The sequence below is a fragment of the Ochotona curzoniae genome, unplaced genomic scaffold (assembly GCF_017591425.1).
Source record: "Ochotona curzoniae isolate NIBS_2020 unplaced genomic scaffold, NIBS_Ocur_1.0 scaffold_4701, whole genome shotgun sequence".
NCBI classification, from domain to species: Eukaryota; Metazoa; Chordata; class Mammalia; order Lagomorpha; family Ochotonidae; genus Ochotona; species Ochotona curzoniae.
Window position 1 is genome coordinate 83,276,123 of NW_024467122.1, and position 25,594 is coordinate 83,301,716.

General features: G+C 48.1%; 1 protein-coding gene across 3 annotated transcripts; it reads left to right on the plus strand.

Moving 5' to 3' along the window:
• The first annotated feature begins 4,108 nt into the window (after window positions 1-4,108).
• On the plus strand, window positions 4,109-23,199 carry SENP8 (SUMO peptidase family member, NEDD8 specific). 3 transcript variants are annotated; one of them, XM_040969288.1, is made up of 3 exons: window positions 4,109-4,250; window positions 10,800-10,917; window positions 21,398-23,199. In XM_040969288.1, exon 3 carries the CDS (start codon window positions 21,417-21,419, stop codon window positions 22,053-22,055), a length of 639 nt encoding a protein of 212 aa, XP_040825222.1. In that variant the 5' UTR covers window positions 4,109-4,250; window positions 10,800-10,917; window positions 21,398-21,416; the 3' UTR covers window positions 22,056-23,199. The 3 variants fall into 3 exon arrangements, with proteins under 3 accessions (XP_040825222.1, XP_040825223.1, XP_040825224.1); XM_040969289.1 differs by having other exon boundaries at window positions 10,800-10,910; window positions 21,394-23,199; XM_040969290.1 differs by lacking the exons at window positions 4,109-4,250; window positions 10,800-10,917 and adding exons at window positions 11,781-11,799; window positions 16,798-16,816 and having other exon boundaries at window positions 21,416-23,199.
• The last annotated feature ends 2,395 nt before the right edge of the window (window positions 23,200-25,594 follow it).

The following is a 25,594-nucleotide window of genomic DNA, read 5'->3' on the forward strand; positions in this document are numbered from 1 at the left end:
AATTTAAAATTAAAAAAAAAAAAACTAGAAATCCAACTGTAATAGGACCTAGCACTCTTACTAAGCATATATTTAAAAAAAAAAAAGTCAAATCATGGTACCAAAGGTATGTGAACTACTGTGTTTAGGTTCATAACCATTCACAACAGCCCAGATTCAGGCTCAACCAATGTGTCCTTCAACAGATTAATCAATCAAGAAAATGCAATACATAAATAGAATTTTTAAAAGCTAATGAAATGCTCTCATTGGTAATAAAATGGGTTATCATGTGAAGTTAAAAGGTGAAATAGGCCAGACACAGAAAGACAAATAACGCATACTCTCCATTACGTGTGGGGGAAAAAAGGGACAGAAAAGAAAAACACTCTGAACACAGGCCAGGGATGACTATGACTAGAGGAGCAGGGAATGCTGTAATCAGAGGGATAGGAAAGAAAGGGTTCCTACTACCACACAGGCAGGGAGGAGCACCTGCAGGTCACTCTACATGAAAGGAGCTCCAAGCTTCTAATCAGAAAACATCAAAAAGGAGAGACGCTGATACCACTGCAACTGTGACCAACACTAGGTGCAACTACGGTTAACTAAAAACTCAAAGAACTTACAGAAGACAGAAGGGAAGGAAAAGGCAGAGCCACAGCTGGTTCACCTTCAGCCGTGCTCAAGCAGTGAGAACGTGCTCACGTGGGGCCCACCTGGTGTCCCACTGACTAGGCAGGGTAAATCTTCGTGCTCACAACTCCACTCTGGAAGGACAGCTTGCATACCACCCCGTATCTGTCACCATTACAACCCTGCCCTCTGTCCGTATGTGCCATAAACACTCCGACAACTAAGTGGTCAGGAGTGCTTAGATACTTGAGTACACAAGCTTGCTACCAGCCAGAGAGAAGGAGGAGCAAGCCAAACGAAATTGCCTCCTAAGACTTAACACCTGACATTCCTAGGATGAAGAAAGCTAGCAACAAAAAAAGACAGCAGCCAGGGGCAGGCAAGATGCTGGCATACGAGTGACACAGCCATCCCAAGTAGAAACTAGGAACTAAAGCTGTAAGATGGGAGGAGTTGGAGAAAAAGCCCAAAAGAAATGGTATCTAAGACAACATGGCACTAAGATAAGTCTTATCTTCTGCTGCCGCTAGCTGTATTATGTTCCTTTTATTGTCGAAGTCCTGGGTTCCCTTGTGCACGTCTCCTTTCAACAAGTGCTCCACTTCAGCAGCTTCCTAGAACACATACTGGGCAGCAATGCAGGCAGTAACGCCAGTGTGCAACAAAACAATACGGAGAAAAACAGAAGACCACCACTTAGAAAGCATTAGAGAGCAGACGTTTGGGGCTAAAAGAAGGTAAACATAACAAAAAAGCAATTATGCGAAACTTCTTAAAGAATGTGCAAGGGCCAAGTGCAATAGCCTAGTGGCTAAAGTCCTTGCCTAATGTGCACCGGGCTCCCATATGGGTGCTGGTTCGCATCCTGGCTACTCCACTCCCCATTCAGCTCCCTTATTGTGGTCTGGGAAAGCAGTAGAGGACAGCCCAAAACCTTGGGACTCTGCACCTGCATGAGAGACCTGGAAGAAGCAACTGGCTTCGGATCAGTTCAACTTCAGCTCCAGCAGTTGCAGCCACTTGGGGAGTGAACCAGCGGATGGAGGATCTTTCTCTGCTTCTCCTCCTCTCTTGTAAATCTGACTTTCCAATTTAAAAAAAAAAAAAAAGGAAGAGAAGAAGCAAGGGAGGGAGGGAAGCAGGGAGGGGAAGGGAAAGAGAGAGAAAGGATGGAAGGAAGGGAGGGAAGGAGGGAGAGAAAAATAAAGAAAAGGCAAGACTGAGACACAAATCTTACGTCCACAGTGAGGTCCACAGTGGAGGGATGAAAAGATGGAGCAACAGGTTAAACTGTTGCTTGGGACACCCAAATCCCTGACCAGACAGCCAGTTTGGTCCCAGCTACTCAGCTTCTGGCCCGGCTTCCCGCTGACCCATCACTGGCAGCAAAGGACAGACCCAGTGCTTGGGTCCTGCCTCCCTGCAGAAAATCCAGGCTCCTGTTCAGCCCGGCCCTGGTTACTGAAGGGATTCAGGAATAAACCAGTAGATGGAAGATTTGTCAGTCACTCTGCCTTTCAAACAGATGGAACTAAACTTGCAAAAGAGATTCACCTTGGCAAAATAAAAAATAAAAAAAGTTAAACCAGCTATGGTGCTTTCCTAATATGCGTTTTCCAAAAAGTTTCTGAAGATTGACCTCTAGGACCTAATCATTATGAAGTTCAAAAAGCAAGCTTGATGGAAAGCAGACAGCATGCTAGACATGCGAATGTGCCTTGCATCTTTACAACATAAACATACAGAAGAGCTGAGTGCTCGAAACACGCCAGGACCAATGCAAGAGAAGCCGGGAACAGTGGGACCCGAACTAAGGAGAGAGAATGGGTGGCTTGGGGAAGCGAACCTTCGACTTTCAGGCTGCGTTCAGACCTCCAATAATTGCAATTAGGATGTCGCCCCCGCCCCGCCTCTGCTACACACACGCGCACACACACACACACACACACACACACACACACACACACTGAAAAAGTACTACTACAAAGAAGTCCTTCTACTTCATCCCATGCCAACCTTAAACCGCACTGATCACTTGACGTGACATCACGTCTCCTCATGACACCTCAGGAACACAACTTCAACATACATTTATGTCTTCGAGCCTGTCACCGCTACAGAGGAGGCTGCCCCGACATCACTACCTGCTCTCCGGAGAAGCACCGAGTAGCAGAGGGCTATTCCTTAAGATCTGTTACTTACTCTCCTTGCAAGATACAAACCTCTGAATTTCTCGACCAAATTTTGTTAACAACAAATCCTCCTCCCCACCCGCAAAAAAAAAAGGGGGGGAGGGGGCCCATCACTGAAATGCAAAGCGCAAACCTTGCAAACATCGACTGGTGCGACGCGGGCTTCATGCAGATGGAAGCCCCTGGGATAAGAGGTCAGACGCGGGCAGCGCCAGGGACAAGCAAAGGGGAGCCCTTGGACCCGCGCCGCCCGGCGCCGCCCTCCTCGCTCCCCGCCTTTCGGGCCGCCTGCCCCCCGGCCCAGCGGGACTGACTTGGGCTTCCCGCGGCCAGTCCCTTCCGAAGGAGGCCGGCTCCACCACGCCGAAGGCGCGAGCCGCGCCCCGGGGCTGGCTGCAAGCCCGCGGGCCAGAGGAGCCGGGGGGCTCCCCGCGAGCAGCCGGGCTCTGCCCAGCGCGCCTAGCTAAGGGGGCGCTCCGGGAAACGTCCTCCCTCGCCCCCCACACCCACCCCCCCAAAAAAAATTTTTTTTAATTAAAAATAAATAAACCAGCCCGAGTGGGCTCTCCCAGGGCTGCGGGGCGGGGACCCGTCAGCGTCCGGCCACTGCAAGGCGCGCGGGAGGATCCTCGGAGAGCCGGGAGCGCGAGGCTGCGGCGGCTCGGCGGGGAAGGGGAGCGGGGGGCCCTCGGCCGGAGAGAGGGCCCGGCGGGGCGGCCGGCAGGGCCGCGGGCGCTGGGGCGGGTCTTACCTTGGCTCGGCCGCCGCGGCCACCTCAGCCCCCTTCCTCCGCCCGCGCCGCGGCCCCGGGGAGGGTGGGGAAGGCGGCCCCCGAGGGCCGGACGGTCGCAGGAGGGTGGGCCCAGCCGCCTCAGGGTCCTGGCGAGCGGCCGCCGCGCATCTCTGTCAGCAGACAGACCCCGCCCGGCTGGGCAGGCACATCCACCCCCCGCGGCTCCCCGACCACGCGCGTGGACGCCGCCGCGACCGGACCCCCCGCCTCAGCCCCGCGCCTGCTTCCACGCTCCAGGCAGCGGCAACGGCCGCGGCGCCTCCAGCGCCTCCTCGAGCGCCGCCTCCAGCGCCGCGGCGCCCGTCCCACCCGCGCGGTCCCGGCCCCGCCGACTCCCCGGCCGCGGCCCCGCCGGCGCGCGCGCGCGCACACGCACTAGCCGCCCACGCCCCCGGCCGCCCGCCGGGCCGCCCCGCCCGGCCCCGCCCCCGCACGTGACGCCGCCGCCGCGCCGGCCCCGCCCACACGCCGCCGCCGCGCCTTACGGCAGCGCTGGGAACCCCGCCTTAGGTTGCACTGAGTGTGTGAGTGTGTGTGTGTGTGTGTGTGTCGCAAAAGGCTGCGCCGGAAAACGACTCAGAGCGCTCGCTTTGCGGCCAACCCTGAGGTGCCTGAATGAAGGCTGTTGGGGGCGGTGAGACCCGAGGCAGGTAAGAAGCCGCCTCCCCACTCGGGTCTGTGTCGGTTCGCCGCTCGAATGGGGTCGCCCGGCCGCCCGCGCAGGCTCTGGCGTGTCCGTCCCCCGTCCCCATCGAGCGCCGCCTTCCCTGCCCACCCCCTACCCCCGGAGTCTCCGCACCGGACCTCCGTCTCCATTCATTTCTTAAAAAGAGTTTTCCCCGAGTGAGTGAGGACGGGCGACGGGGGAGGACGTGTCGGGGGACCCCTCTCGGAGTCCAGTGCTGGGCCCCCCACAACCCCGCAGGTGTCAAGGAGAAGTGAACGGGTCGCGTACACACCGGAGCAGGTGCACCCCTCACCTCCCGCTCCTGTGCACCGAGCACACAGGATGAGAGGATTGACCCCCAGAATATCCCCCCGCTCCCCGACGGGAGCGACTCTGAGGGCATTAAATGTTTTCCCAGAACAGAGAAGCTGATGCTCCCAGGCTGAGGGAAGCTCATGGGTCGGATCTGGAGGGCTCGTGCAACCCAACCTCCTCTGCACGTTGCAGTCACGTGGGACTTTAAAAAAAATAATAAGAGCAATGTTGCTTTCCTGTCCTGAACTAGTTCAACAGACTCTTGTGTTAGGCCAGACGTCGGGATTTCTTCCAAGTTTCCTGGATGACAGTAATGGGCGGGGCAGGAGGTGGGGGCACCTGCTGGGTGGAGTGGGTATCATTGGGGCTGGAATGAGAAGCTGAAAGTTTGCAGTGACTGCCAAGGTAACCACTGTCGCCTTTCGGCTTGCCCTGATGCCCCTCCAGGACTGCTGGCTTCCTCCCTCCCCTCCCTGGCTGCTCTTCAGCCATACAGCTAGGAGACCCTCCCCACTTGTGAGACCCCAAACTGAACCCCAAAACCCTGGGAATGACTCCACACAGTGCCTCCCGTTGCACAGTCTGGCTTGGTTACACGGGGTCACATACTGTCGCCTAAGGACCGGACAGTACTGGGGGGGCACTGCTCTCGAAAGGAGCTCCCTAAGGTGAAACCCAAAGTGGCTCTCAGCTGCTGGCTTATTAACCAGGGTTACTCCACACACCTGCCTCTCTGCTTCCAGAGAACGAGCAGTTCCTGTTGTCTGGTTTGGCCCTGGCAAACACAGCCAGCCGGAGAGCGCAGGGGTGTGGCAGAGATGGAAACTGATAAAATGGGTGTGAGCGAATGGGGAGGAGCCTCAGGTCCATGCTGAAGAGTTGAGATTATTCCCCATCAGCAGTTACTGAGTGTAAATAACAAAGATTCCAAACCCTTTTCTCACCATAGCCCTCTTGGGAGTCTCACCCAGGTACCTAATCTCAGAGGAAAAAGTGTTTTTAATGTATAAAATGCATAGACGTGAAAGAGGGAACCAGTGTTTTTCAAAGTCATTTAAATACTAAAATAAGTGGGTCATACAGTCATACAAGGGCTTCTTTATTAAGTAACATCTAGCAGCATGTCTAAGTACATAATTTAAAGTAATAAGGAGTATAAATTATACTTGAGATACTGACAAATACTTTAATATGAAACCATCAAGAGTCATGCGTGCATTGTGGCATCACAAGTTTAGCATCCGATGCAGGTGCTGTAGAGACCTGGCTGCTCCATTTCCCATCCAGCCCCTGCCGTGGCCTCAGAAAGCGTCACAAGATGGCCCACGTGGGAGACCTGGAAGATGCTGCTGGCTCGGGCTTCAGCCTAGCCCAGTGCTGGCCACTGCAGCCATTTGGGGAGTGAACCAGCACATGAAAGATTCTCTCTGTCTCCCATCTTCTCTCTAACAGTGCTTTTCAAATCAAACAAGAAAATTCTTTAAAAAAAACATTTTTAAGAAAATATCAGATTTCTATTGGTGACAAAGATGAAGGGATTGCTAATATTTCTATAGTATTCAGCCTATAGTAATTAAAAAGAAGACTAACTTTGAATCAGAAAAATAAAGATGCAGCTTTTTCCCCAGGTCAAGCTCATGAATCCTGAAATAGCCACATTCTAATTTATGGATGCTGTATTTAAAACTACCACATGATGAGCCCGGCACAGTAACCTAGCAGCCAAAGTCCTCACCTTGAACACACCAGGATCGCATATGAGCTCCAGTTCGTATCCCAATGACCCTACTTCCCATCCAGCTCCCTGCTTGTGGCCTGGGAAAGCAGTCAAGGACAGCCGAAAGCCTTGGGACCCTGTACCCTCATGGGAGACCCGGAAGAGACTCCTGGATCCTGGCTTCAGATCAGCACAGCTCCAACCATTGCAGCCACCTGGGGAGTGAAACAATGGATGGAAGATCTTCTTTGTCTCTTCCCTCTGTATATCTGACTTTCCAAGAAAAATTTTAAAATACCACCAGATAATAGTTTTAGACAAGAATGTGCAGACCAAATCTGTTTCAGAAAGATGATGGAGCAGTGTTCCCTTATGCCTCGGCTTTTTTCTTTAGGGCTTTTGTTTGTTTTGTTTGTTTTGTTTTGTTTTTATGTTCTTTACCTGTAATGCAGCAACCAGAGCTAACCTGCTGTTGCTTAAGAGCAATGGCAGCAGGGCAAGTGATCTATAGTTGTGTATGCAAGAGGAAAAGTGGGTCATTAAGTCCATGGAAAATGAAGTAACTTTGGTCGGTACAGATGTTGAATTCCACGCATGAGGGGTATGCAGAAAATTCATGGAAAATGCAAATTATGAAAAATGCATAGATTTCAAAAAAAATCGGTACCAAAATCAATTCTTTAAATTTATTTCAGAGACAACAGAAAGTTCTGGTCCACTAGTTTACTCCCCTAACTGCCGGCCACAGCTGAGGCAAGACAAGCCGCCACTTGGAGACTGGAACTGAATCCGGCTTTCCCACATGGCATGGCAGGGTTCCAAGTACTTGAGGGAAACCCGCTGCTTCCCAGGATGTGTGTCACAAGTGGGCACAATCAGGAGAGTGCAGCGCGCTCCTGAACCCGGGCATTCACACGTCCCACGAGGCATCTCAGCCAGTGGGCCTGCCCGCAGCAGACACATTTTGCGGTTCGCTTTTGCTTGGACCCTCATCCGTGGGAGAAGTACCAAAAAAATTTAAAAAAATAAAAAATCAGGAAAAGTAGGCTTGGGCTATTTTTGGAAATCACTGACTACCAGGCTGTAGTTTGTCCTTAATTTCGTGAACATTGGAAAACGTTAAAAGTTTTTGCAGATTAGAGTTGCAGTTGAAAAACTAATATGAATTTATGTGCGACTAAAATCAGAACTAGAAGTAGGAGTGGGGATACTAGAGCAATACATAAATACCTTTCTTTAAGAAATGGACATGGAAATATCATCTGGTCTGCTAAGTAACTTTTTCTCCCCAGTGTACTGACCAGTCTGAAGAAGCATAGCTTGGAGTGGCTATATACCTTTCAACAAAGGATTTTCTACATCTCACTGTAGGAATCAGTTTCCTTTTGCTATAGGCAAGAGGCTAATTCACTCTGATGTTATCAATCGTGTTGCTTGTACATGGTACTTCAAAAAGTGCACAGAATAATGGGATTAGAAGGTGAGTGGTAGATGTTGTGCCATGGGTTAAGCTGCTGCTTGCAGTACCCAGTCCCCTCCTAAGAGGAGCAGATGGTGGCTAAAGTGTCCATGTGGAGACCCCCATAGAGTCCTAGGCTCCTGACTTGAACCTGGCCCAACTCTGGCCATTTGAAGGCATCTGGAGAATAAACTAATAAATGAGAAACTTCTCTCTCCCTCCTTCCCTCATCGCTCTGCCTTTTAAAGACTTATTTTTATTACAAAGTCAGATATATAGAGAGGAGGAGAGACAGAGGAAGATCTTCCGTCTGATGATTCGCTCCCCAAGTGAGCTGCAACGGCCATATTGGATCCCGGTGTATTCAAGGCAAGGACTTTAGCTGCTAGGCCACGCCGCTGGTCCCGATGGATTTTCTTTTTTAAAGCATTTATTTATTTCAAAGAAAACGATAGAACGAGAGGGGAAGACAGACCTTAGAATCACTGGTTCACTCAGCAGATGTCCTAAAGAGCCAGGACTTATCCTGGCCAGAACCAGAAGCTAACATCTCCATCCTGGGCTCCCTCACAGGTGGCACAGAGCCATCTTGCACTGTTCTTCCAGTTACGTGAACAGGAAGCTAAATCACTAGCCCAGCAGCCAGGTCTCAAACCAGCACTCCTAGATGGGTGCCCACATCCACATGGCAAGTAGTGGCTGGCCCCAATAAACTTTATTTTGCTAGAAACAAAAATTGATATCCATGTATACTTTTTTCATAATATCTGTTTCCTATCATAAGTTGAAGACCCCCTTATACTTCTGTTAGAAGAAATGACTGTCACACTTAGAGTTTCACAGATGTTTCTTAGACCTTCCTTGCCAATCCCTTAAAGCCGTTGAATGAGTAAAACTGATTGCAAACAAAAAGGCAAGGTGCAGGTAAGCCATCTCTGTGCTGATCAGCAGCAGCAGACTAAATGAAAATGTGCTATCCTGATCCCGATTGGTACCCACATTACATGCTTGTTATACATATTATTCTAAGATTTTTTTTACTTTCGAGTTGACATGTCACTAATCCCAATGAATGACAGCTATTTGATATCCAGGACAAATTCTCTGACAGGCCACCCTCACTACCTTCTTCAGCCAGCGAACAGCTGGCGTAGTTCAACGTAGACTAGAATCAAGGGCATCCCCCTTGTAGGCAGGGGTGAGCAGGTGTATCTGAAATCAAAAAGAATACCTTAGGGGACTTCAAAGTTCTCATTATTCACAGGGAATTTTAAAAAAAAAAATTCTTTCTCTTTTAGTTCAGTGCTGCTATTTCCACAATGATCTTTTTTTTGTTAAGAAGCACTAGATCATACTGCTGACACCAAAGTAGGGGTGAGGGGATTGTCTCAATTATTACTGCTTCCTAATGTTTGTTTATTTTCATCCATTTGAAAGGCTGAGCAATAGAGACAAAGATCTTCCATCTGCTGGTTCATTACCCCAATGTGTGGGTCTCCCATGTGGATGGCAGGGATCCAAGGACTAAGTAAGCCACCACCTGCTGCCTCCCAGACTGGTCGCTAGAAAGCTGAAAGCGGGGGCAGAACAGCCAGAACTCTGTTGTGGGATGCAGGATCCTCAGCAGTGGCTTAACTTGCTATACCACAGCGCATGCGCCTGCAGTTACTATTTGGAGCACTTCTGTGATAGGTTTAAAACCCTTGGGCCTGCCCTCTCCGATGGCTGGTGCAGTAAAGCTCTCCCAATGATATGATCATATAATCCCTCTAGAGAGGAGATTAAGGATTTCCAATGTTAGTAGGCTCTGATTTTTCTCACTACAATTGCAGCAGCCTGGCACTTTCCATTAGCAACTGAAATAAACTGTTGTTAGAAACGTTTAGCCTTCCTCAGGAACATGTAATTAAAACATAGTCCAATAATTCAAAAGTATTTTCTTGAGCCCGGCACGATAGCCTAGTGGTTAAGGTTCTCGTCTTGCACGCCAAGGATCCCATATGGGCGCAGGTTCTAATCCTAGCATCCCCGCTTCCCATCCAGCTCCCTGCTTGTGGCCTGGGAAAGCAGTCAAGGATGGTCCAAAGCCTTGAGATCCTGCACTCACATGGTGGGAGACCAGGAAGAAGCTCCTGGCTTCGGATTGGCTAAGCTCCAGCTGTCGCGGCTACCTGGGGAGTGAACCATTGGATAGAATATCTTCCTCTCTGTATGTCTGACTTTCCAATAAAAATAAATAAATCTTTTTTATTTGTTTATTGCATAGTAGAGCAACCTGGGGTGGGTGGAGGGGAAAAAAAGATACTGCATCCAGTGATTCTCTTTCCAGCGGACATAGTAGACAACATGGGCTGAGCCAGGCCAAACCCAGGAACTAAGCACTGTCCTAGTCGGCCACATGGATATCAGATGCCCAGCTACCTGGGCCATCTGCTGCTGCCTTCCCAGTGTCTTAGCAGGAAGTCTGTATTAGCCAGGACTCCTTAGAGATGATGTTGCAGGAGTCCCAACCAGCAGTTTTACCCACTGCACCACAATGGCAGTCCCAAAATAAGACTCTTGTTCATTAACATTTAAAGGCAAATAGCTGGAGTGAGTGACGTGGCACGTGATGCAGTAGGTTAGAGCATTGCTTGCATATTACAATGCCCACATCCCCTATCAGAATGCCCAGTTTGAGTCCTGGCTACTCTGCTTCTAACCAGGAGGGAGAAGAAGATGGCCCGAGTGCTTGAGTGCCTGCCATCCTGAGCTCTGCACGGAGTTCTTGACTCCTGCTTTCCATCTGAAGCATTTGAGGAGTGATCCAATGGATGGAAAACCTGCCGCTCTACCTTTCAAATAAATAAATTGCTAAGTTTAGAAAGGTGTAATGACTGGGTCCCATGAGGCTGCTTTTCCAATCTGCAGAATACAATAAAGCATCAATTTATTCATTTATTAGAAAGTTTTTGAACCCTTACTACTATATATCAGATACAATTTTGAAACCCATTCATTAGCAATTTATGATGACAGTTTATCTCTTAACCACCTTCCAGGCTTTTGAAATCGACAGACTAAGGTGAGAAGATGATGGCTTTTTCAGACCGTCTGCAACATCGTGGTTGCATATAACCATCATGGGCCACTGAGCACCGCAATCACTGATCTCATCAGGTGAGTGACGTGGCAAGCTTAGCCGGACACTGCCAAGCTGTATTTGTTGCACCCACTTAAATTCTGTCCACTCCCTCAGATGGCACCCCCTGTGCCATCTCCCTCAGACCTGGCCAAGTCAAATGGCCTCCCCCCACACAGCTCTCATTTTCTCATCATTTGAAAGTTTACAGTTGTATCAGGTCTTCTCTGATGAAAAAGAAAGTCATTTCAAGCAGGTGGAAAAAAAATTGCTATACACCGAGTTTGTGATGCAGGGGAAGAAAACTGACACCACTCTACAGAAAACCCTTCAAGTGAAAATGGCCTGGCACAATGGCTCAGGGGCTAAATCCTTGCCTTGTACTTGCCAGGATCCCATATAGGCACCAGTTCATGTCTTAGCTGCTCCACTTCCCATCCAGCTCCCTGCTTGTGGCCTAGGAAGGCAGTAGAGGACGGCCCAGGGACTTGGAATTCTGTACTTGCGTGGTAGACCTGGCGGAGGCTTGTAGCTCCTAGCTTTGGATAGGCTCAGCTCCGGCCATTGCAGCCGCTTGAAGGAGTGAACCAGTAGATGGAAGATCTTCCTCTCTGGTCTTTCCTTCTCTCTGTAAATCTGCCTTTCCAGTAAAAATAAATAAACCTTAAAAAAAAACTGGGAATCAGATTCTCTGTGGGGTCAATGCCATCCTAGCCCTTGACAGCAGAGCCTAGTGGCAAAACAGTGGTGGAGCCTCTTGGTGTTGGCAGAAACTTGGACCTCTTCCCTGGCCCAGACAGAACCAAGTGGAATCCATGGTGGTAGAATTGCCTAAATAGGACACCCCTTTTATTTTTTAAGAGGTCAGATCTTCTACTGGTAAAATACTGATAGTAGAGACATGCTCTTTCAGTTTATCAGTCATGAGATTAAAAGCATTTCCTATAACAATTTTGTGTTTTTAGGAGTTTCTGCAAATATGTTTCACTTCCACATGTTGCTCAAGAAGAACAAGCATCTGTTAGTACAAACCTTACCAACACAAACTTGAATACAGGTTTCCCGGGCACGCTGTAACAGGATAAGAGCTGATATCTGCCCAAAACAGTTGTCTAAGTTCCAATGATAATTTTTACGTTATACACATTACACATTGCCCGCATTTGCAGAGCTTACGCCTAGCATTAAAAGGAAACATTTAATTGGGGGAAATTGAAACTGAGAACACAGCCATGAACTTCCTTCCTGAAAGCATTCCTGCCTCTGCTGCTAGGAAACGCAGGTCAGGCTTGGATGTGACCCTCTGGGAAGGCAGGTGGACTGGGGCCAGGAGCTGGATCCCACCTTCTAGTCCCCGTGGACACTAAGTTATCTTGAATGCTCGTTGTTTGGTGGTTTATTAAAAAAAGACGGAATTAGTTCTGTTTCTCAGCAGGCAAAAAAAAAATCAAGCTCTAGACACATATTTAAAGCAAAACTGGGACATGCTATGTCCTGTTTTCTCCAACATGGACACGGATTTTTACCACCTATGTGTTCATTGTAAAGAGAAAGTGGTCAGGGCCAGTGTTGTGGCACAGCGCTCTTGACAACAGACATTCCATGTGTGCACTGGGTTCTAGTCCCTGCTGCTCCACTTCCTACCATGCTCCCTGCTAATGAACCTGGGATAGCAGCAGAAGACAGCCAAGTACCACCACATGAGAGACTGAGATGCCTGGCCAGCTCTTAGCACAGTGGCCATCTGGAGGAGCGAACAAGCAGATGCAAGATTCTCTCTCTGTCTCTCCCCCTGCCTCTGTAACTGACTTTCAAAAGTAAAATAAGTATGTTTTAAAAAGAAAAATAATTTTTTTTCTTGTGGGGTGGTGGGGATATGCAGAGAAAGCAGATAATTATCAAAAGATAGAAGGGAGAAAAGCAAAGAGTAGGGGCCAGTGTTAAGGTGCAAGAGACTAAGCGAACACTTGCCAACACTCCATGCTAGAGTCCCAGCGTTATTATTCCTCCTCCTCCTCCTTCTTTTACTTTGCTCCTCCCTTCTTCCCTTATTTCTTTTTTAACGTTTGTTCATTTTTATTGGAAAGGCAGATTTACAGAGAGAATTAAGACAAAAAGGAAGATCCTCTGTCCGTGGGTTTACCACCCCAAACTCCAGATGGCTGCAGTAGCTGGAGCTGACCTGATCTGATCTGAAGCCAGGAGTCAGGAGCCTCTTCCAGGGAGCTGGATGGAAAGTGGAAGAAGGAGGACAAAAACTGGTACCCATATGGGATTCTGGCACCTGCAAGGGGAGGATTAGCCAGTTGAATCATCATGCCAGCCTTGTGTGTGCAGAATCCTCCACTTTTCTCCTCTTTTCTTTTCTTCTTTCTTTTAAGATTTATTTATTTTTATTGGAAAGGCAGATATACAGAGAGGAGGACAAATAGAGAGGAAGATCTTCTGTCCACTCATTCACTCCCCAAGTGACCACAACAGCCAGAGCTGTGCCAATCCAAAGCCAGGAGCCAGGAACCTCCCCCAGGTCTCCCACACAGGTGCACGATCCCAAGGCTTTGGGCCGTCCTCAACTGCTTTTCCAGGACACAAGCAGGGTGCTAGATGGGAAAGCGGGGCTGCCAGGATTAGAACTGGCACCCATGTAGGATCCTGGCATGTGCAAGGCGAGAACCTTAGCCACTAGGCCACTGTGCTAGGCTCTCTTTATTTATTTATTTTTTTTTTTTTAAGACTTACAACATTTTAAAAAGTTTCGGAGACAGCCATGCATGATGGCTCAGTGGCTAAGTCCTTGCCTTGCAGGTGCCGGGATCCCACCTGGGCGGCAGTTCATGTGCCAGCTGCTCCACTTTCGTTCACTCCCTGCTTGTGGCCTGGGAAAGCAGTGGAGAATGAGCCAAAAGCCATAAGACCCTGTACTTTTGTGAAAGACTCTTGGCTTCGGATGAGCTCAACTCTGCCTGTTGTGACCTCTTGGGAAATAAACCAGCAGATGGAAGGTCTTTTTCTCTGTATCTCCTTCTCTCTGTAAATCAGTCTTTCTAGTAATTAATAAAAAAAGAGAGAGAGAGAGAGAAGGGGGAGGTGAGGGTGAGATCTCTCATTCACTAATTTCGTTCCCCAGGTGGGCTGGGATCTTCATCAGGGTCTCCTGTGTGGGTGCATGAGCCCAAGGACTTTCCACTGTTTCCTCGGGCACATAAATAGGGAGCTGAATTGATTGAAAGTGGAGCAGGTGGGACCAGAACCAGTGCCAGTATAGGGTGCCAGCAACATCTTAACTTGGCACAGCACAATGCCAGCCACCATGGTGGCTCCTGTTCTTCCAGTGGATTCTGCCTCAGAAGGCAGCAGAGGATGGCCCGAGTACGTAGGTCCCTGTCACACTTAGGGGAGACATGAATGAAGTTCCTGGCTCCTGTCTTCAGGCCGGCACCTACAGCTATTATAGAAATAAACTGTTTTTCCTTCTCTGTCATTCTGCCTTTCAACAACAAATAAATAAATCTTAAAAGAATAGTGAAAAACAAAGTACTAATCCTATTTCTTAAAAATTTTTATGTCATTGATTGCTATGAAATGTATTTATGCTATACACGTTTTTATGTAACCATCCTCCTAGTATATCATAAGCATCTTCTGTGTCAATAAATTGCATCTATAACTTTACCTTTTTTAAGATTTACCTTATATATTTGAAAACCAGAGTTAGGGTGAAATAGAGATCCACCATCCACTGGCTCACTTCCCAAATGGCCGCAGTGGCTGGGACCAGACCAAACCGAAGCCAAAAGCTTCATCTGTGTGTCCTATGCAGGCCTTGTAACACCTGAACATTAGGCTCCTGGGTGCCCCATTCTTCTGTTACAGGTGTTGCTGTGGTAAGCACCTGGGTTCAGTTTTTGCACACAGCCTGAGTATTTAACTTGAGATATATTTCTGGAAGTATAATCCCCAACCATGTATACTTCTTAAAAATTAAAAATACAGGGTTGGGTGTTTGGCCTAGTGGTTCGGACACCAGTCAGTTCTCAGATGGGTATTGGAGTCAAGTCCTACTTCCACTCCCAGCTCCAACTTCCTGCTAATGTGTCCCTAGCCACATGTGCCTGAGGCCTCTGCATGACATTTCCATTGTCCCAGTAAGGACTGCTAGGAACATAGTGCGTTCAAGGGACCACAAGCTTCTCATCCTCATTCTGAATAGCTCCATCGCCAGATTTAAAATTTCCAATAAACACATGAACTTGTTTTGTGTGGTACCACTGATTCAGGTTCTGCATCAGTATGACAAAGGTGGTTGTGAGACCAGCTTTTCTCCTGAATAAAGGAATGAAGAATTCCTGCACAGAGCAGGTTAGACTGGATGGGATAGTAACAGCCCTGCTACTGCTCAGCAGATTGTAAGTGTTCGGATTTCTCTGCATGCTGAGATCGACTCGCTCCTTTGACAGTCATTGAGGACCTGTCTGCAGACAATGACAAACAAGCCAGTCAGGGTCCTCAGTTCTCTTATTTTCACAGAGCTTCATTTTTGGGGTGGGGAATGGTGGGGAAAGTGGAGGGAGACAGAGCAGAGGGCAGAGAGAAAAAGTTAACTAACAAGCAAGTGAATAAAACTGTCAATCATGAACACTATGTAAAACAAAACCAAAAAAAAAAAATGTAATGAAGGTAATAGACAGTGGCCTTTATTTTGGCAAGTCAGAGGGAACTGTGCAAAGAAGTGGCATCTAACACAGAGATACCCAAGGGTAGATCCAGGCGCAGCCAGCCTCCAGCCTTCGGCAGGGAGCAGCATGGCTTGTCTGACCACTGAAGGACCAGTTGGTGAAGCTGGGATACAGTAGACCATTGGGAAAGTAAGAGCAACGAGATGGCAGGAGCTCGAGGCAAGTTAGGCAGAGCATTGTAAACTGCAGAATTGCATTTTTTTTTCTCAGTATGGTAGCTGCTGGAGGGTTTTAAGCAGAGACAGGCATGACATCACCAAGTTTTAAACATGAATTCTTGTGGCTGTGTGGAAAATACAGCGGGAGGGTGGGGTCAGTGGTGTATGCGAGATGTGTCAGGCGAGTTGTAGTGAGAAGCCCCGAACACACTTGGAACATTGTGGGCGAGGAATCAGCAGGACTTGTCACCAACTGCATAGTTCCATTTCCAGTCAGATTATTGACAGAACTGGCATCATGTAGCGCCAAGGAATGCACACTCACCATCTGAAGAGATGTGCTGTAATACATGTCTTCCTTCTATATACTGTTCATCTCCTAAAGTGTAAGTCTGCGCTCGTGCTTTCCGTAATTAATAAGGAGTCTAGTACTTAAGATTCAGGGAACTCCGGGAGGCTGTGGACACTGAGTAGACCGCTGGGCCGGAGTTTCTGAGCCAGCGGAATGAAGCGGATGGAGCCAAGAAAACTGCCTGTGTAGGTAGGAAAGTTCTGTGGGAATCTCATCTTTCATTTTTTTTTTCTTTTCTTAAATTCATGCTGGTTTTGCATTTTGTGCTGCAGCACGTCCATGTTTAAGTTAATAAGTAAAATACCTTGTTACTGATTAAAATATTTAAGTCAGCCAACGAATTGTTGAGCTTTTTCCATAGAAGCCGGCAAAGTCAGAGCTGCAGGAAGCGGCAGCACGGTGGATGGGGCCTGTTCTTGAGTGCGCCTGTGGGTGTCAGGACTCCTGCTGGCTTGGGACCCTATGAGTCTGAACATTTGTGGTTTGTCACAACTTGAATCGGTAGCCAAATGGCCTTATGAGGGGAACCATACTCAGAAACTGCTGACTTTTAACCATTTTCACTTAAAATGACTACAGCATCAGTGCTTTGTAATTCTTTAAAAATAAAACTGAATAAGGTGGTCCCAGCACAATAGCACAGCAGCTAAAGTCTTCACTTTGAATGCACAGGGATCCCATATGAGCACCAGTTCTAATCCCGGCAGCCGTGCTTTACCATCCAGCTCCCTGCTTGTGGCCTGGGAAAGCAATCGAGGACGGCCCAAAGCCTTGGGACCCTGCACCACTGTGGGAGACCTGGAGGAAGCTCCTGGCTCCTGGCTTTGGATTGGCTCAGCTGCAGTCATTGTGGCCACTTGGGGAGTGGACCATTGGATGGAAGGTCTTGCTCTCTGTCTCTCCTCCTCTCTGTATATCTGCCTTTCCAATAAAAATAAGTAAATCTTTAAAAAAAAAAAAAGCTGAATAAGGCTCTTCCATTTTTCTTTTATGTTTTCTTTTGAATTTTATTCCAATTAATACATTCAAAAGATACATTTTTTTAAGTTATTTTGAAATGCAGAGTGACACAGAGAGAAGGAAGTGGAGAGAGAGAGAGAGAGAGAGAGAGAGAGAGAGAGAGAGAGAGAGAGCAAGAGCTTTTCCATCTGCTGATTTACTCCCCAAATGACCGCACCAACCAGGGTTGAACTTTAGGCCAAAGCTCTGCACTCCACCTGGGTCTGCCACGTGGCTGGCAGGGTCACAAGTAGCAGCCGGGTCATGACCTGCTGCCTCACAGACTGCTCATTAGCAAGAAGCTAGATCAGATGTGACCCTGGTACTCAAACCTGGGTACTGTGATGGGGGTGCTGGTACCCCAACCAGGATATCGACCACTGCCTCATACACCTGCCGTGTGTATGCTGTCTGAAACATCAGAACAGTACAGAGCTCTGAGGCCCTCTTGGTCCTGGCCAAGGACTCTCCCCACCAGGCACTCTGCTCCTCACCCTAGCACCATTGGCTGGGGATGGGCTGGGCCAGATTTCATTGGCCAACACCAAGAGCAGTTCTCCAGGTGGACACCACGCACAGCACCCAGGGAGCCTTACTGGGCACAGTCACGGTCGTTCCCTGTGTCCTCATGTACTCCTGGCTCGCATCGTGCTGCTGGGCTTCTGGGGGACACTTTGCCATCAGCCCGACCCTGCCGATAACATGCTCATCATCAGGTGGTGGTGGGACAAGCCGGAGCAGAGGCCACCTGGCCTTAATCTAGAGAATGCTTTTCCCTCTCCTGAGCACCAGCTATTTTTCACCTTGTGGATGTTGTGAATGTTTAACTTATCACTCTCTGGTTGGCTGCCAAAAAGCTTAGAGCCAGATCTGTGGCTCACCCATGACAAATGTGCGCTATGCCTCGTTAACTCCAGGCCTGGCTCCACTTGATGTCTCTGCTCTAGTTATTCTTTCTTCAGGAAATGTTAACTCATGCCATCTTTCACATATTTCTTTTTCTCATAAACAGCCTTGCATTGTTTCTGCAGGAGTTCAGATAAGGATTAGTGCGTATTCATAGAATCATCTTGGATGCTTCTTAAATTTATTCGCTTGAACTTTGTTTCTAGTATGTACCTTAAGATGAAAGCTGGCTTTACAGGGTTTGTTTTGTAACCATTTCTATTTTTAAGATTTACTTTTTTTTTTTTTTATTAGAAAGGCAGATTGGCAGAGAAATATCCGTCCTCTAGTTTACTACCCTTGTGGCTGCAATGGCCGGGAGCTTCTTCCAGATTTCCCACGTGGGTGCAGAGTCCCAAGGCTTTGGGCCATCCTTGATTGCTTTCCCAGGCCACAAGCAGGGAGCTGGATGGGAAGCGGGACTGCCGGAACACCAAGTCCCCATATGGGATCCCATTTCATTGCAAGACAAGGATTTAGCCACTGAGACATCGTGCTCATGCTGTGCCCTTTATAGGATTTTGATTACATGAAAAAAGGCTATGTCATACAAGTTTTATTGTCTTTTTTTTTTTCTTTAAGAATTCTTTCATTTATTTGAAAGGCAGAGTTACAGAGAGGGGTGGAGATAGAGAGCTCTTCCATCTACTGGTTCACTCCATAGATGCCTGCCATGGCCAGGCTGTGTCGGACTAAGCCAGGAGCTTCTTGCCAGGTCTCTCATATGGGTACAGGTAAACCATCTTGTGCTATCCCAGGCTCATTTGTAGGGAATTAGAAGCGGAGCAGCCAGGATTCAATGCCAGCATAGGATGCTGGGGTCACACATTGCGATTTTACCTACTACCCCATAACACCAGCCTCAACTTTTAACCAGTGTGCTGGCCAGAACTGATCAGATTGATTCCACCTTCCCAGCTCTCCCTTTGCAGTGCATCCCTGGTTCCTCACAGTGAGCTTTGCTTCCCACTCTCTGGTCTGCCAGTGACTGTGCATTACTGAGTCACTCAGTGCCAAAGGCAGCACACAGCACTCAACCACTTTGGCTCTGCCAAGTCTGGATGATGTCATCCTCTCCCATCAGCCTTCCTGTCCTGCTGCTGCCCTTCCTGGTGAGCCTGAGCCCGGCAGCCCCTCATACAGGAAGCCTGATCTAGTTCCTGCTCCAGCTTTGTTGGTGGACAAGATAATATCGGCAGCTTGGATTGGCTTGGGGCTCCGAATGTGTTTTCTAAACCTTAAACACTTAATGCGTGTGTAGGTGTACACATTTGAAAGGCAGAGTGACAGAGAAAGAAATCTTCCATCTATTGCTTCACTCCCTGAATGGCCTCACATCCCAGGACTGAGCCAGGCCAATACCAGAAGCCAGGAACCCATCCACTAGAAATGGTAGGGTCCAGGACACAAACCTGACAACTCATATATGGGGTGCCTATATCACAAGTAGTAGCTTAAGGCTTCTTTTTTTCTTTCTTTCTTTTTAAAGATTTATTTTTATTGAAAAAGTAGATTTAGAGAAAAGGAGATCCAGAGAGAAAGATCTTCCATCCACTGGTTCACACCCCAAGTGGCCACAACAGTTGGAGCTGAGCTCCAAAGCCAAAAACCAGGAGTTTCTTCGAGGTCTCCCACGCGGGTGCAAGGTCTCAAGGCTTCGGGCCATCCATCTTCCACTGCTTTCCCAGACCACAAGCAGGGAGCCGGATGGGAAATGGAGCAGCCAGGACATGAACCTGTGGCCCCTATGTGATTCCAGAGTGTGCAAGGATTTAGCCACTGAGCCATCACAATAGGCCCAAGCTTAACCCTTCTGAACCTCAACACCAGCCTCTTTGGGTAAGCTCTTTGAGTACCTCCAAATAAACTTGGCCATCACTGCAACTCTCTTGAGTACCTAAGGCAGATAGATGCACTTTTTACAGATAACAAAATTACAGAATTTGGACCCAGTGCAGTATCCTGGCGGCTACCATCCTCGCCTTGCACACACCAGGATCCCATATGGGCATGCACATATAGGCACAGCAGTCTAGTCCCAGCTGCTGCACTTCCCATCCAGCTCCCTGCTTGTGGCCTGGGAAAGCAGTCAAGGATGGCCCAAAGGCTTGGGACCCTGCACCCATGTGGGAGACCCTGAAGAAGCTCCTGGCTCCTAGCTTCGGATCAGCTCAGCTCCAACTGTTGCAGCCACTTTGGGAGTGAACCAGAGGGCAGAGGATGTTCCCCCTCTGTCTCTCCTCTTTGTATATCTGCCTTTCCAATAAAAGTAAATCTTAAAAAAAAAAAAAAGGAAGGAAGGAAGAAAAAAAGCTGGGACAGTCCCATATTTCCTGATTCATATGCTACAGTGCCTTTAAAAGTGTGAAAGAATTTCTAGCATGCTTACCGTATGACGGAGTCTTTATTGTACTATTAAGGTTGAAGATGAGGAATGAGTGGGCGTGTTACATCCCTGTGCACACAGGTGGGCAGACTCAGGAATGAATTTCACTTGTCTCCCTCTCAAGCTTTTCTGTTCCTGAAGTCCCAGATCCTTGTAACTGCAGTTCTCATCCCTGTCATTTTCCACTACGGAAGGAGGAAGTCATGTTTCATGTTATCTCTTAAAAGTTAGTGTTGAGGTGGATACTATTTCCCTTTATAATTAGTAACGTTTTCTTCAGACTCTGAATTTTATATTTGCTGTAAAAACAATTTCCCATTAACATCATGTATGTTCCTGAAGGAGCCCAAATATATGGACGTGCTAAGGTGTCTGATGGAATGTAAGCTGTAATTTATACCAGCCTGTGTCTCATATTGGAGTGCCTTGGGCTCCAGCGGACCCTGGATGGGTAACAGTTCAAGTCACTGAGCCCTTGGCATCACATGGGAGATGTGGACAGAATCCCCAGCTCCTCCCTTCAGTCCCAGTCCAGTCCAGCCATTCTGGGCATTCAGATGGTAGACCAGTTGTGGGGAGGGGGCACTAGTATTCTCTCTGTCTCTTTTCCCTGCTCTTCTCCCTTTCTCTCCCTCCTTCCCTCCTTCCCTCCTTTCCTCTCTGTCAACACCTCTCAAATAAAAATCTTTAAAAAACTTTAAAGAGGAAATTACAAATTCATACCTACTATCTACATGGAAAATTTCCAAAATTTTTCTAATTGTTTCTCCACAGCATGCCAGCTCAAGTTTCCTGAATGTTTACGCTTAGCCAGGCGTTGTTGCCAAACCATTTATAATTACATTTTGTTTTGACCACAGCCCTTACAGAGCAGCGACACAGCCCCAGTCTTAGCTAAGTGCCACCCTCAGCCATAAATAACATCTTCTACCTCTCCTTCAGCTGCTGAAGTCGGTGCAGGATGGACCCCGTGGTCCTCAGCTACATGGACAGCCTCCTGCGGCAGTCAGACATCTCACTGTTGGACCCTCCGAGCTGGCTGAATGACCACATCATTGGATTCGCCTTCGAATACTTTGCCAACTGTCAGTTCCGGGACTTCTCCAGCCAGGTCGCCTTCATCAGCCCTGAAGTCACCCAGTTCATCAAATGCACGAGTGACCCAGCTGAGGTCGCCTTGTTCCTGGAACCCCTGGGGCTCCCCCAGAAACGGGTGATATTTTTAGCCATCAATGACAACTCCAACCAGGCAGCTGGGGGAACCCACTGGAGCCTGTTGGTTTATCTCCAGGATAAAAACCGCTTCTGTCATTACGATTCCCACAGCAGGAGCAACTCCATCCATGCCAAGCAGGTGGCGGAGAAGCTGCAGGCTTTCTTAGTCAGAAATGGAGACAGGCCGGCCTTTGTGGAGGAGAAAGCCCCTGCTCAGCAGAACAGCTACGACTGCGGGATGTATGTGATCTGTAATGCCGAGGCTTTGTGCCACAGCCTCTTTGGACAGCAGCCAGAGGCCCTGCTGCAGCTGCTCACCCCCACATACATCACACAGAAGAGGGCGGAATGGAAAGAGCTCATCGCCAGGCTTGCTCAAAATTAGCTGCTGACGGATATCTGTGCCTGTGGAGTCTCTCCTGAGGCTGCAGCCTGGCCTCCCTGCCGCGGGGAGACCGCCTGGTGGGGGACAGCCCTGACCTGACCACTTGCTGCGGGAGGGTGAGCATCCTCTGTTATCACCCTTGATTTGAGAGCACGTCAGAGTTCCGCACCAGAACCTTAAAGCCAGTGTATCTTAACATCTATCGCACACACTTCTCATTTTGGTCTAAAAATTAATCCTTCTTGGTCTCCCTTAATCCTCATTAGCTTTAAAAAAAAAAAAAAATCAGTGATCTGTAAAACAAATCAGGAATTCGAGAAGTCTGAAGAAAAGAAAAAAAAAAAGCCATGAAAAGAACAACTATAGCAAAAAAAATCTGTTGCAGGTTTGTTTGTTTTTTGTTGTTTTTTTTTTTTTAATACAACCTGCATAATTAAAGAGCTCAACTGGCCAGAAGCAGATCACAGCCAGACTTCACCCAAGACCAAAACATTCGAAGCCTCAGTGATGGGGGTCTGTGATCTTGGCCGTTCACAGTGCAGAGAGAGGCCTTCCCTGTGCATATATTTAATTTAAAAAACAAAAATGGTGTTAGCCCCCTCTCCTCCCATCTGATTCCCGGGATGCCTTAAGGACAAGCAGGAGAACTTGCTCAGGAAGCCGGCTCTCCCGCTGCCCTGCGTTGCTCACAGTGCCTCCTGGCCTTGGCTAAGGGGCCACACACATGCTCCCTCCTCAGATACAAAATTCATTTGGTTATAGAAAATAAGAGTTGATAACTTCTCAGGTTTACCTATTATTTCAGATAAATATTTCTGCTTTCTGGGAGTGAAGAATTCCCTCTCCTTGAACATGGCACAATCGTTTTTTTCGGATTTGTTTGTTTTCAGTTATGTCATGATGATTTTAGGATCATCAGAGCATCTGAAATTTAGAGTTGGTTTATTTTTAAAAGAGGAAGAAAAAATGGCCTCCCCCCACCATTTCCCTTAACTCAAAAAATGCAAACAATGCAATTTTTACAGAGTCGAAACGGGATCCCTCCGGTAACACAGATGGGGTTTCTGCAGGTTCTCTGGGTCATGCACAGTCATATGAGGCGCTCATCTTGTTCCTCATGAGAATTAGAGACGTGAAAACCAAAGATTAGCTTGAGCCATGAAACTTCTTTCAGCTACCTCCTCAACCCTACCCTGCCCCTAGCTCCCCAGCCCAGAGTAACCTCACCACCCAGTGAGCCAGTGCTTCGCTCAGTTCCTGTCAGCCTGGGAGGGGAACACAGCACTGGTAAGGACAGCTTCCACAGCAGGCCTGAGTGCACTAAAGTTGAAACTGAAATTCAAAGAGAAAGTTCCAGAAGGCCACTGTATTTTGAGAGAGAAGAGAAACTCAGAGGCAACCATCAGCCCTAGTAGTTGCCTTCCCACACCCCGGGCTGGTGCTTGATCAGCAGGTCAACACCACAGCTTACAACACCAGACGTCACATAGCAAGAGTGCCAGTTGGAGTCTGCCTGCTCCACTTCCCGTCCAGCTCTCTGCTGATGTGCCTGGGAAGGCAGCCAAGCAGGGTGAACCAAGCCCTCGGTAGGCCACCGACACCTGCATGGGAGACCCCAGTGGAATTCCTTGGCTCTTGGCTCAGCCTGGCCAGCTCTGGCTGCTGTGGCCATTTAGGGAGTGACCAGTTGACAAAAGCTCTCTCTCTCTGGCTTTTAACTACATGAAAACCTAAATAAATGCATTTTTCTTTTTCACATAGCAGGATTGGAGGTTTTCTTTTGTTTTTGTATTTTGTATTTTTTCCCCCAGCATTTCATGGATATTCTGATAGCCTATTACAGGATACAAAGTAGGAAAAAGATCCTGTTTTGCTCCTATTACATTTTTTTTTTTAATCTCTTAGAGGCAAAAGAATCCAGGATGCCAGGTTCAGCTTCGAAATCTGTAGTCCTTATGCATAATTATTGTGAAAGTAATACTCTGGTTTCTCTTCAGATCATTATAAATCTTTCGCCTTTTTATTGTGAAAACACTCCCAAAAAATCATTTAGAATTTGGTGTCAGCAGTTAGCGAATTGAACATGAGGCAGGTATCCTGCTGTGTTGTCCTGTAGGTGTACTCTGACACATCCCACCTGAACCTCAGTGACTTCCTAACAGTCAGCCCTGTAACCCCAGCAGTAGGCTGTGGCAAGAACCACCAGTAGCAGTAGATTTTACATCGAATGCATCTAAACCACAGATGCTTCTGCTGTTTGGCTAGTTTCTCTCAGCACTTGCAGGCATTGGCCCTACCTAAAGCAGAATAATGTAAATATTATGGGTGGGTTGTATTTCTGATCATAAGCCTTACTCATCTGACCATGCCATCATTTTTATTAACATTAACCCTGTGATTTTAAGAAACACTCGACTGAAGCTGCAAAGTAGAATTTCTCAATGCCGGGGTTATTACAGTGAAAATGAGGTTGGTTTGGTGGGTTGTTTTTTTTTTTTCCTAACATCAGTTAGAAAAGGAGAGAATCTTCACGGGAACTTACATGCCGTGGTGTCAAGAGCATGGATGCTTTTTTCTCAAATCCTAGTTGCGCAGGTTGCAAGCTTACAGCCTCAACTACAGAGTGAAGCCAGGCCTCTGTTGAGACAGACACTGTAAGTGACAGTGGGAAGCACAGCACGGGCACTAAAATAGACCTCTGTCCCCTCCCGCCCACCCCCATTCCATTTTAAGACCAACAACAAGTCTAGAAATGTGGTTTCACGTTGCCATGCAGCCACACAGCTGGGTGACACAGGGCCTGCATGATTAGGTACAAAGGAGAGCCTGCGGGGTGGCAAATGGTAACAGCTGACCTGCTTGGCACCCTGTGACTCAGCACCACATGCCTACCATGTCCACTGCCACACAAGGGGCGTGCCTTGTTACATTGTAGAGGCTATACACAGTCCCAGCTCATCCTCCTGTTTTCTAGTTACACTCCCTCTTCATCCTGCATCACACGCGGGGCCTCTCAGGATCCCTCTCCAGGGAGGCACTGCTTGAATGTCTTCAGCGTAGTCCGGGCTCACTTTCTGCCTCTCCCACTCAGCCGGTGAAGTGGGCGCCCACAGTGAGAGGTCAGAAATGGCCTTGACTGCCAGGCAGCGGGACCCCCTCCCCAAAGACTGCCGGCTCTGTGTTACACCTCGCGTCGTGTTCGGACAAGCACGTCACATCCATCTGACGACCTGATGCTCTCTTAGAAGCACTACACTGGACGTCCTGCGTGGACTCAACTCAGCGGCAGCCAGGAAGTGAGCCAGAGGAAGTGTGTGGAGCAAGAACAGCAGCTTGGGGAATCTCATTAAAAAGGAGGGAGGACCTTTAAAGAACCAGGCCAAAGAATGGGACAGAGCAAAAGGTGTGTCCTGCCCAAAAGGGAAAAAATTGGTGGCCAAGTTCCAAAATGAGGCTGAAATTCCACTAAGGAAAAAAAAAAAAAAAAAAAACCAAGCTATACATGCGCCAAAATGTCCTTTCCTAGGGGAAAAACTAAC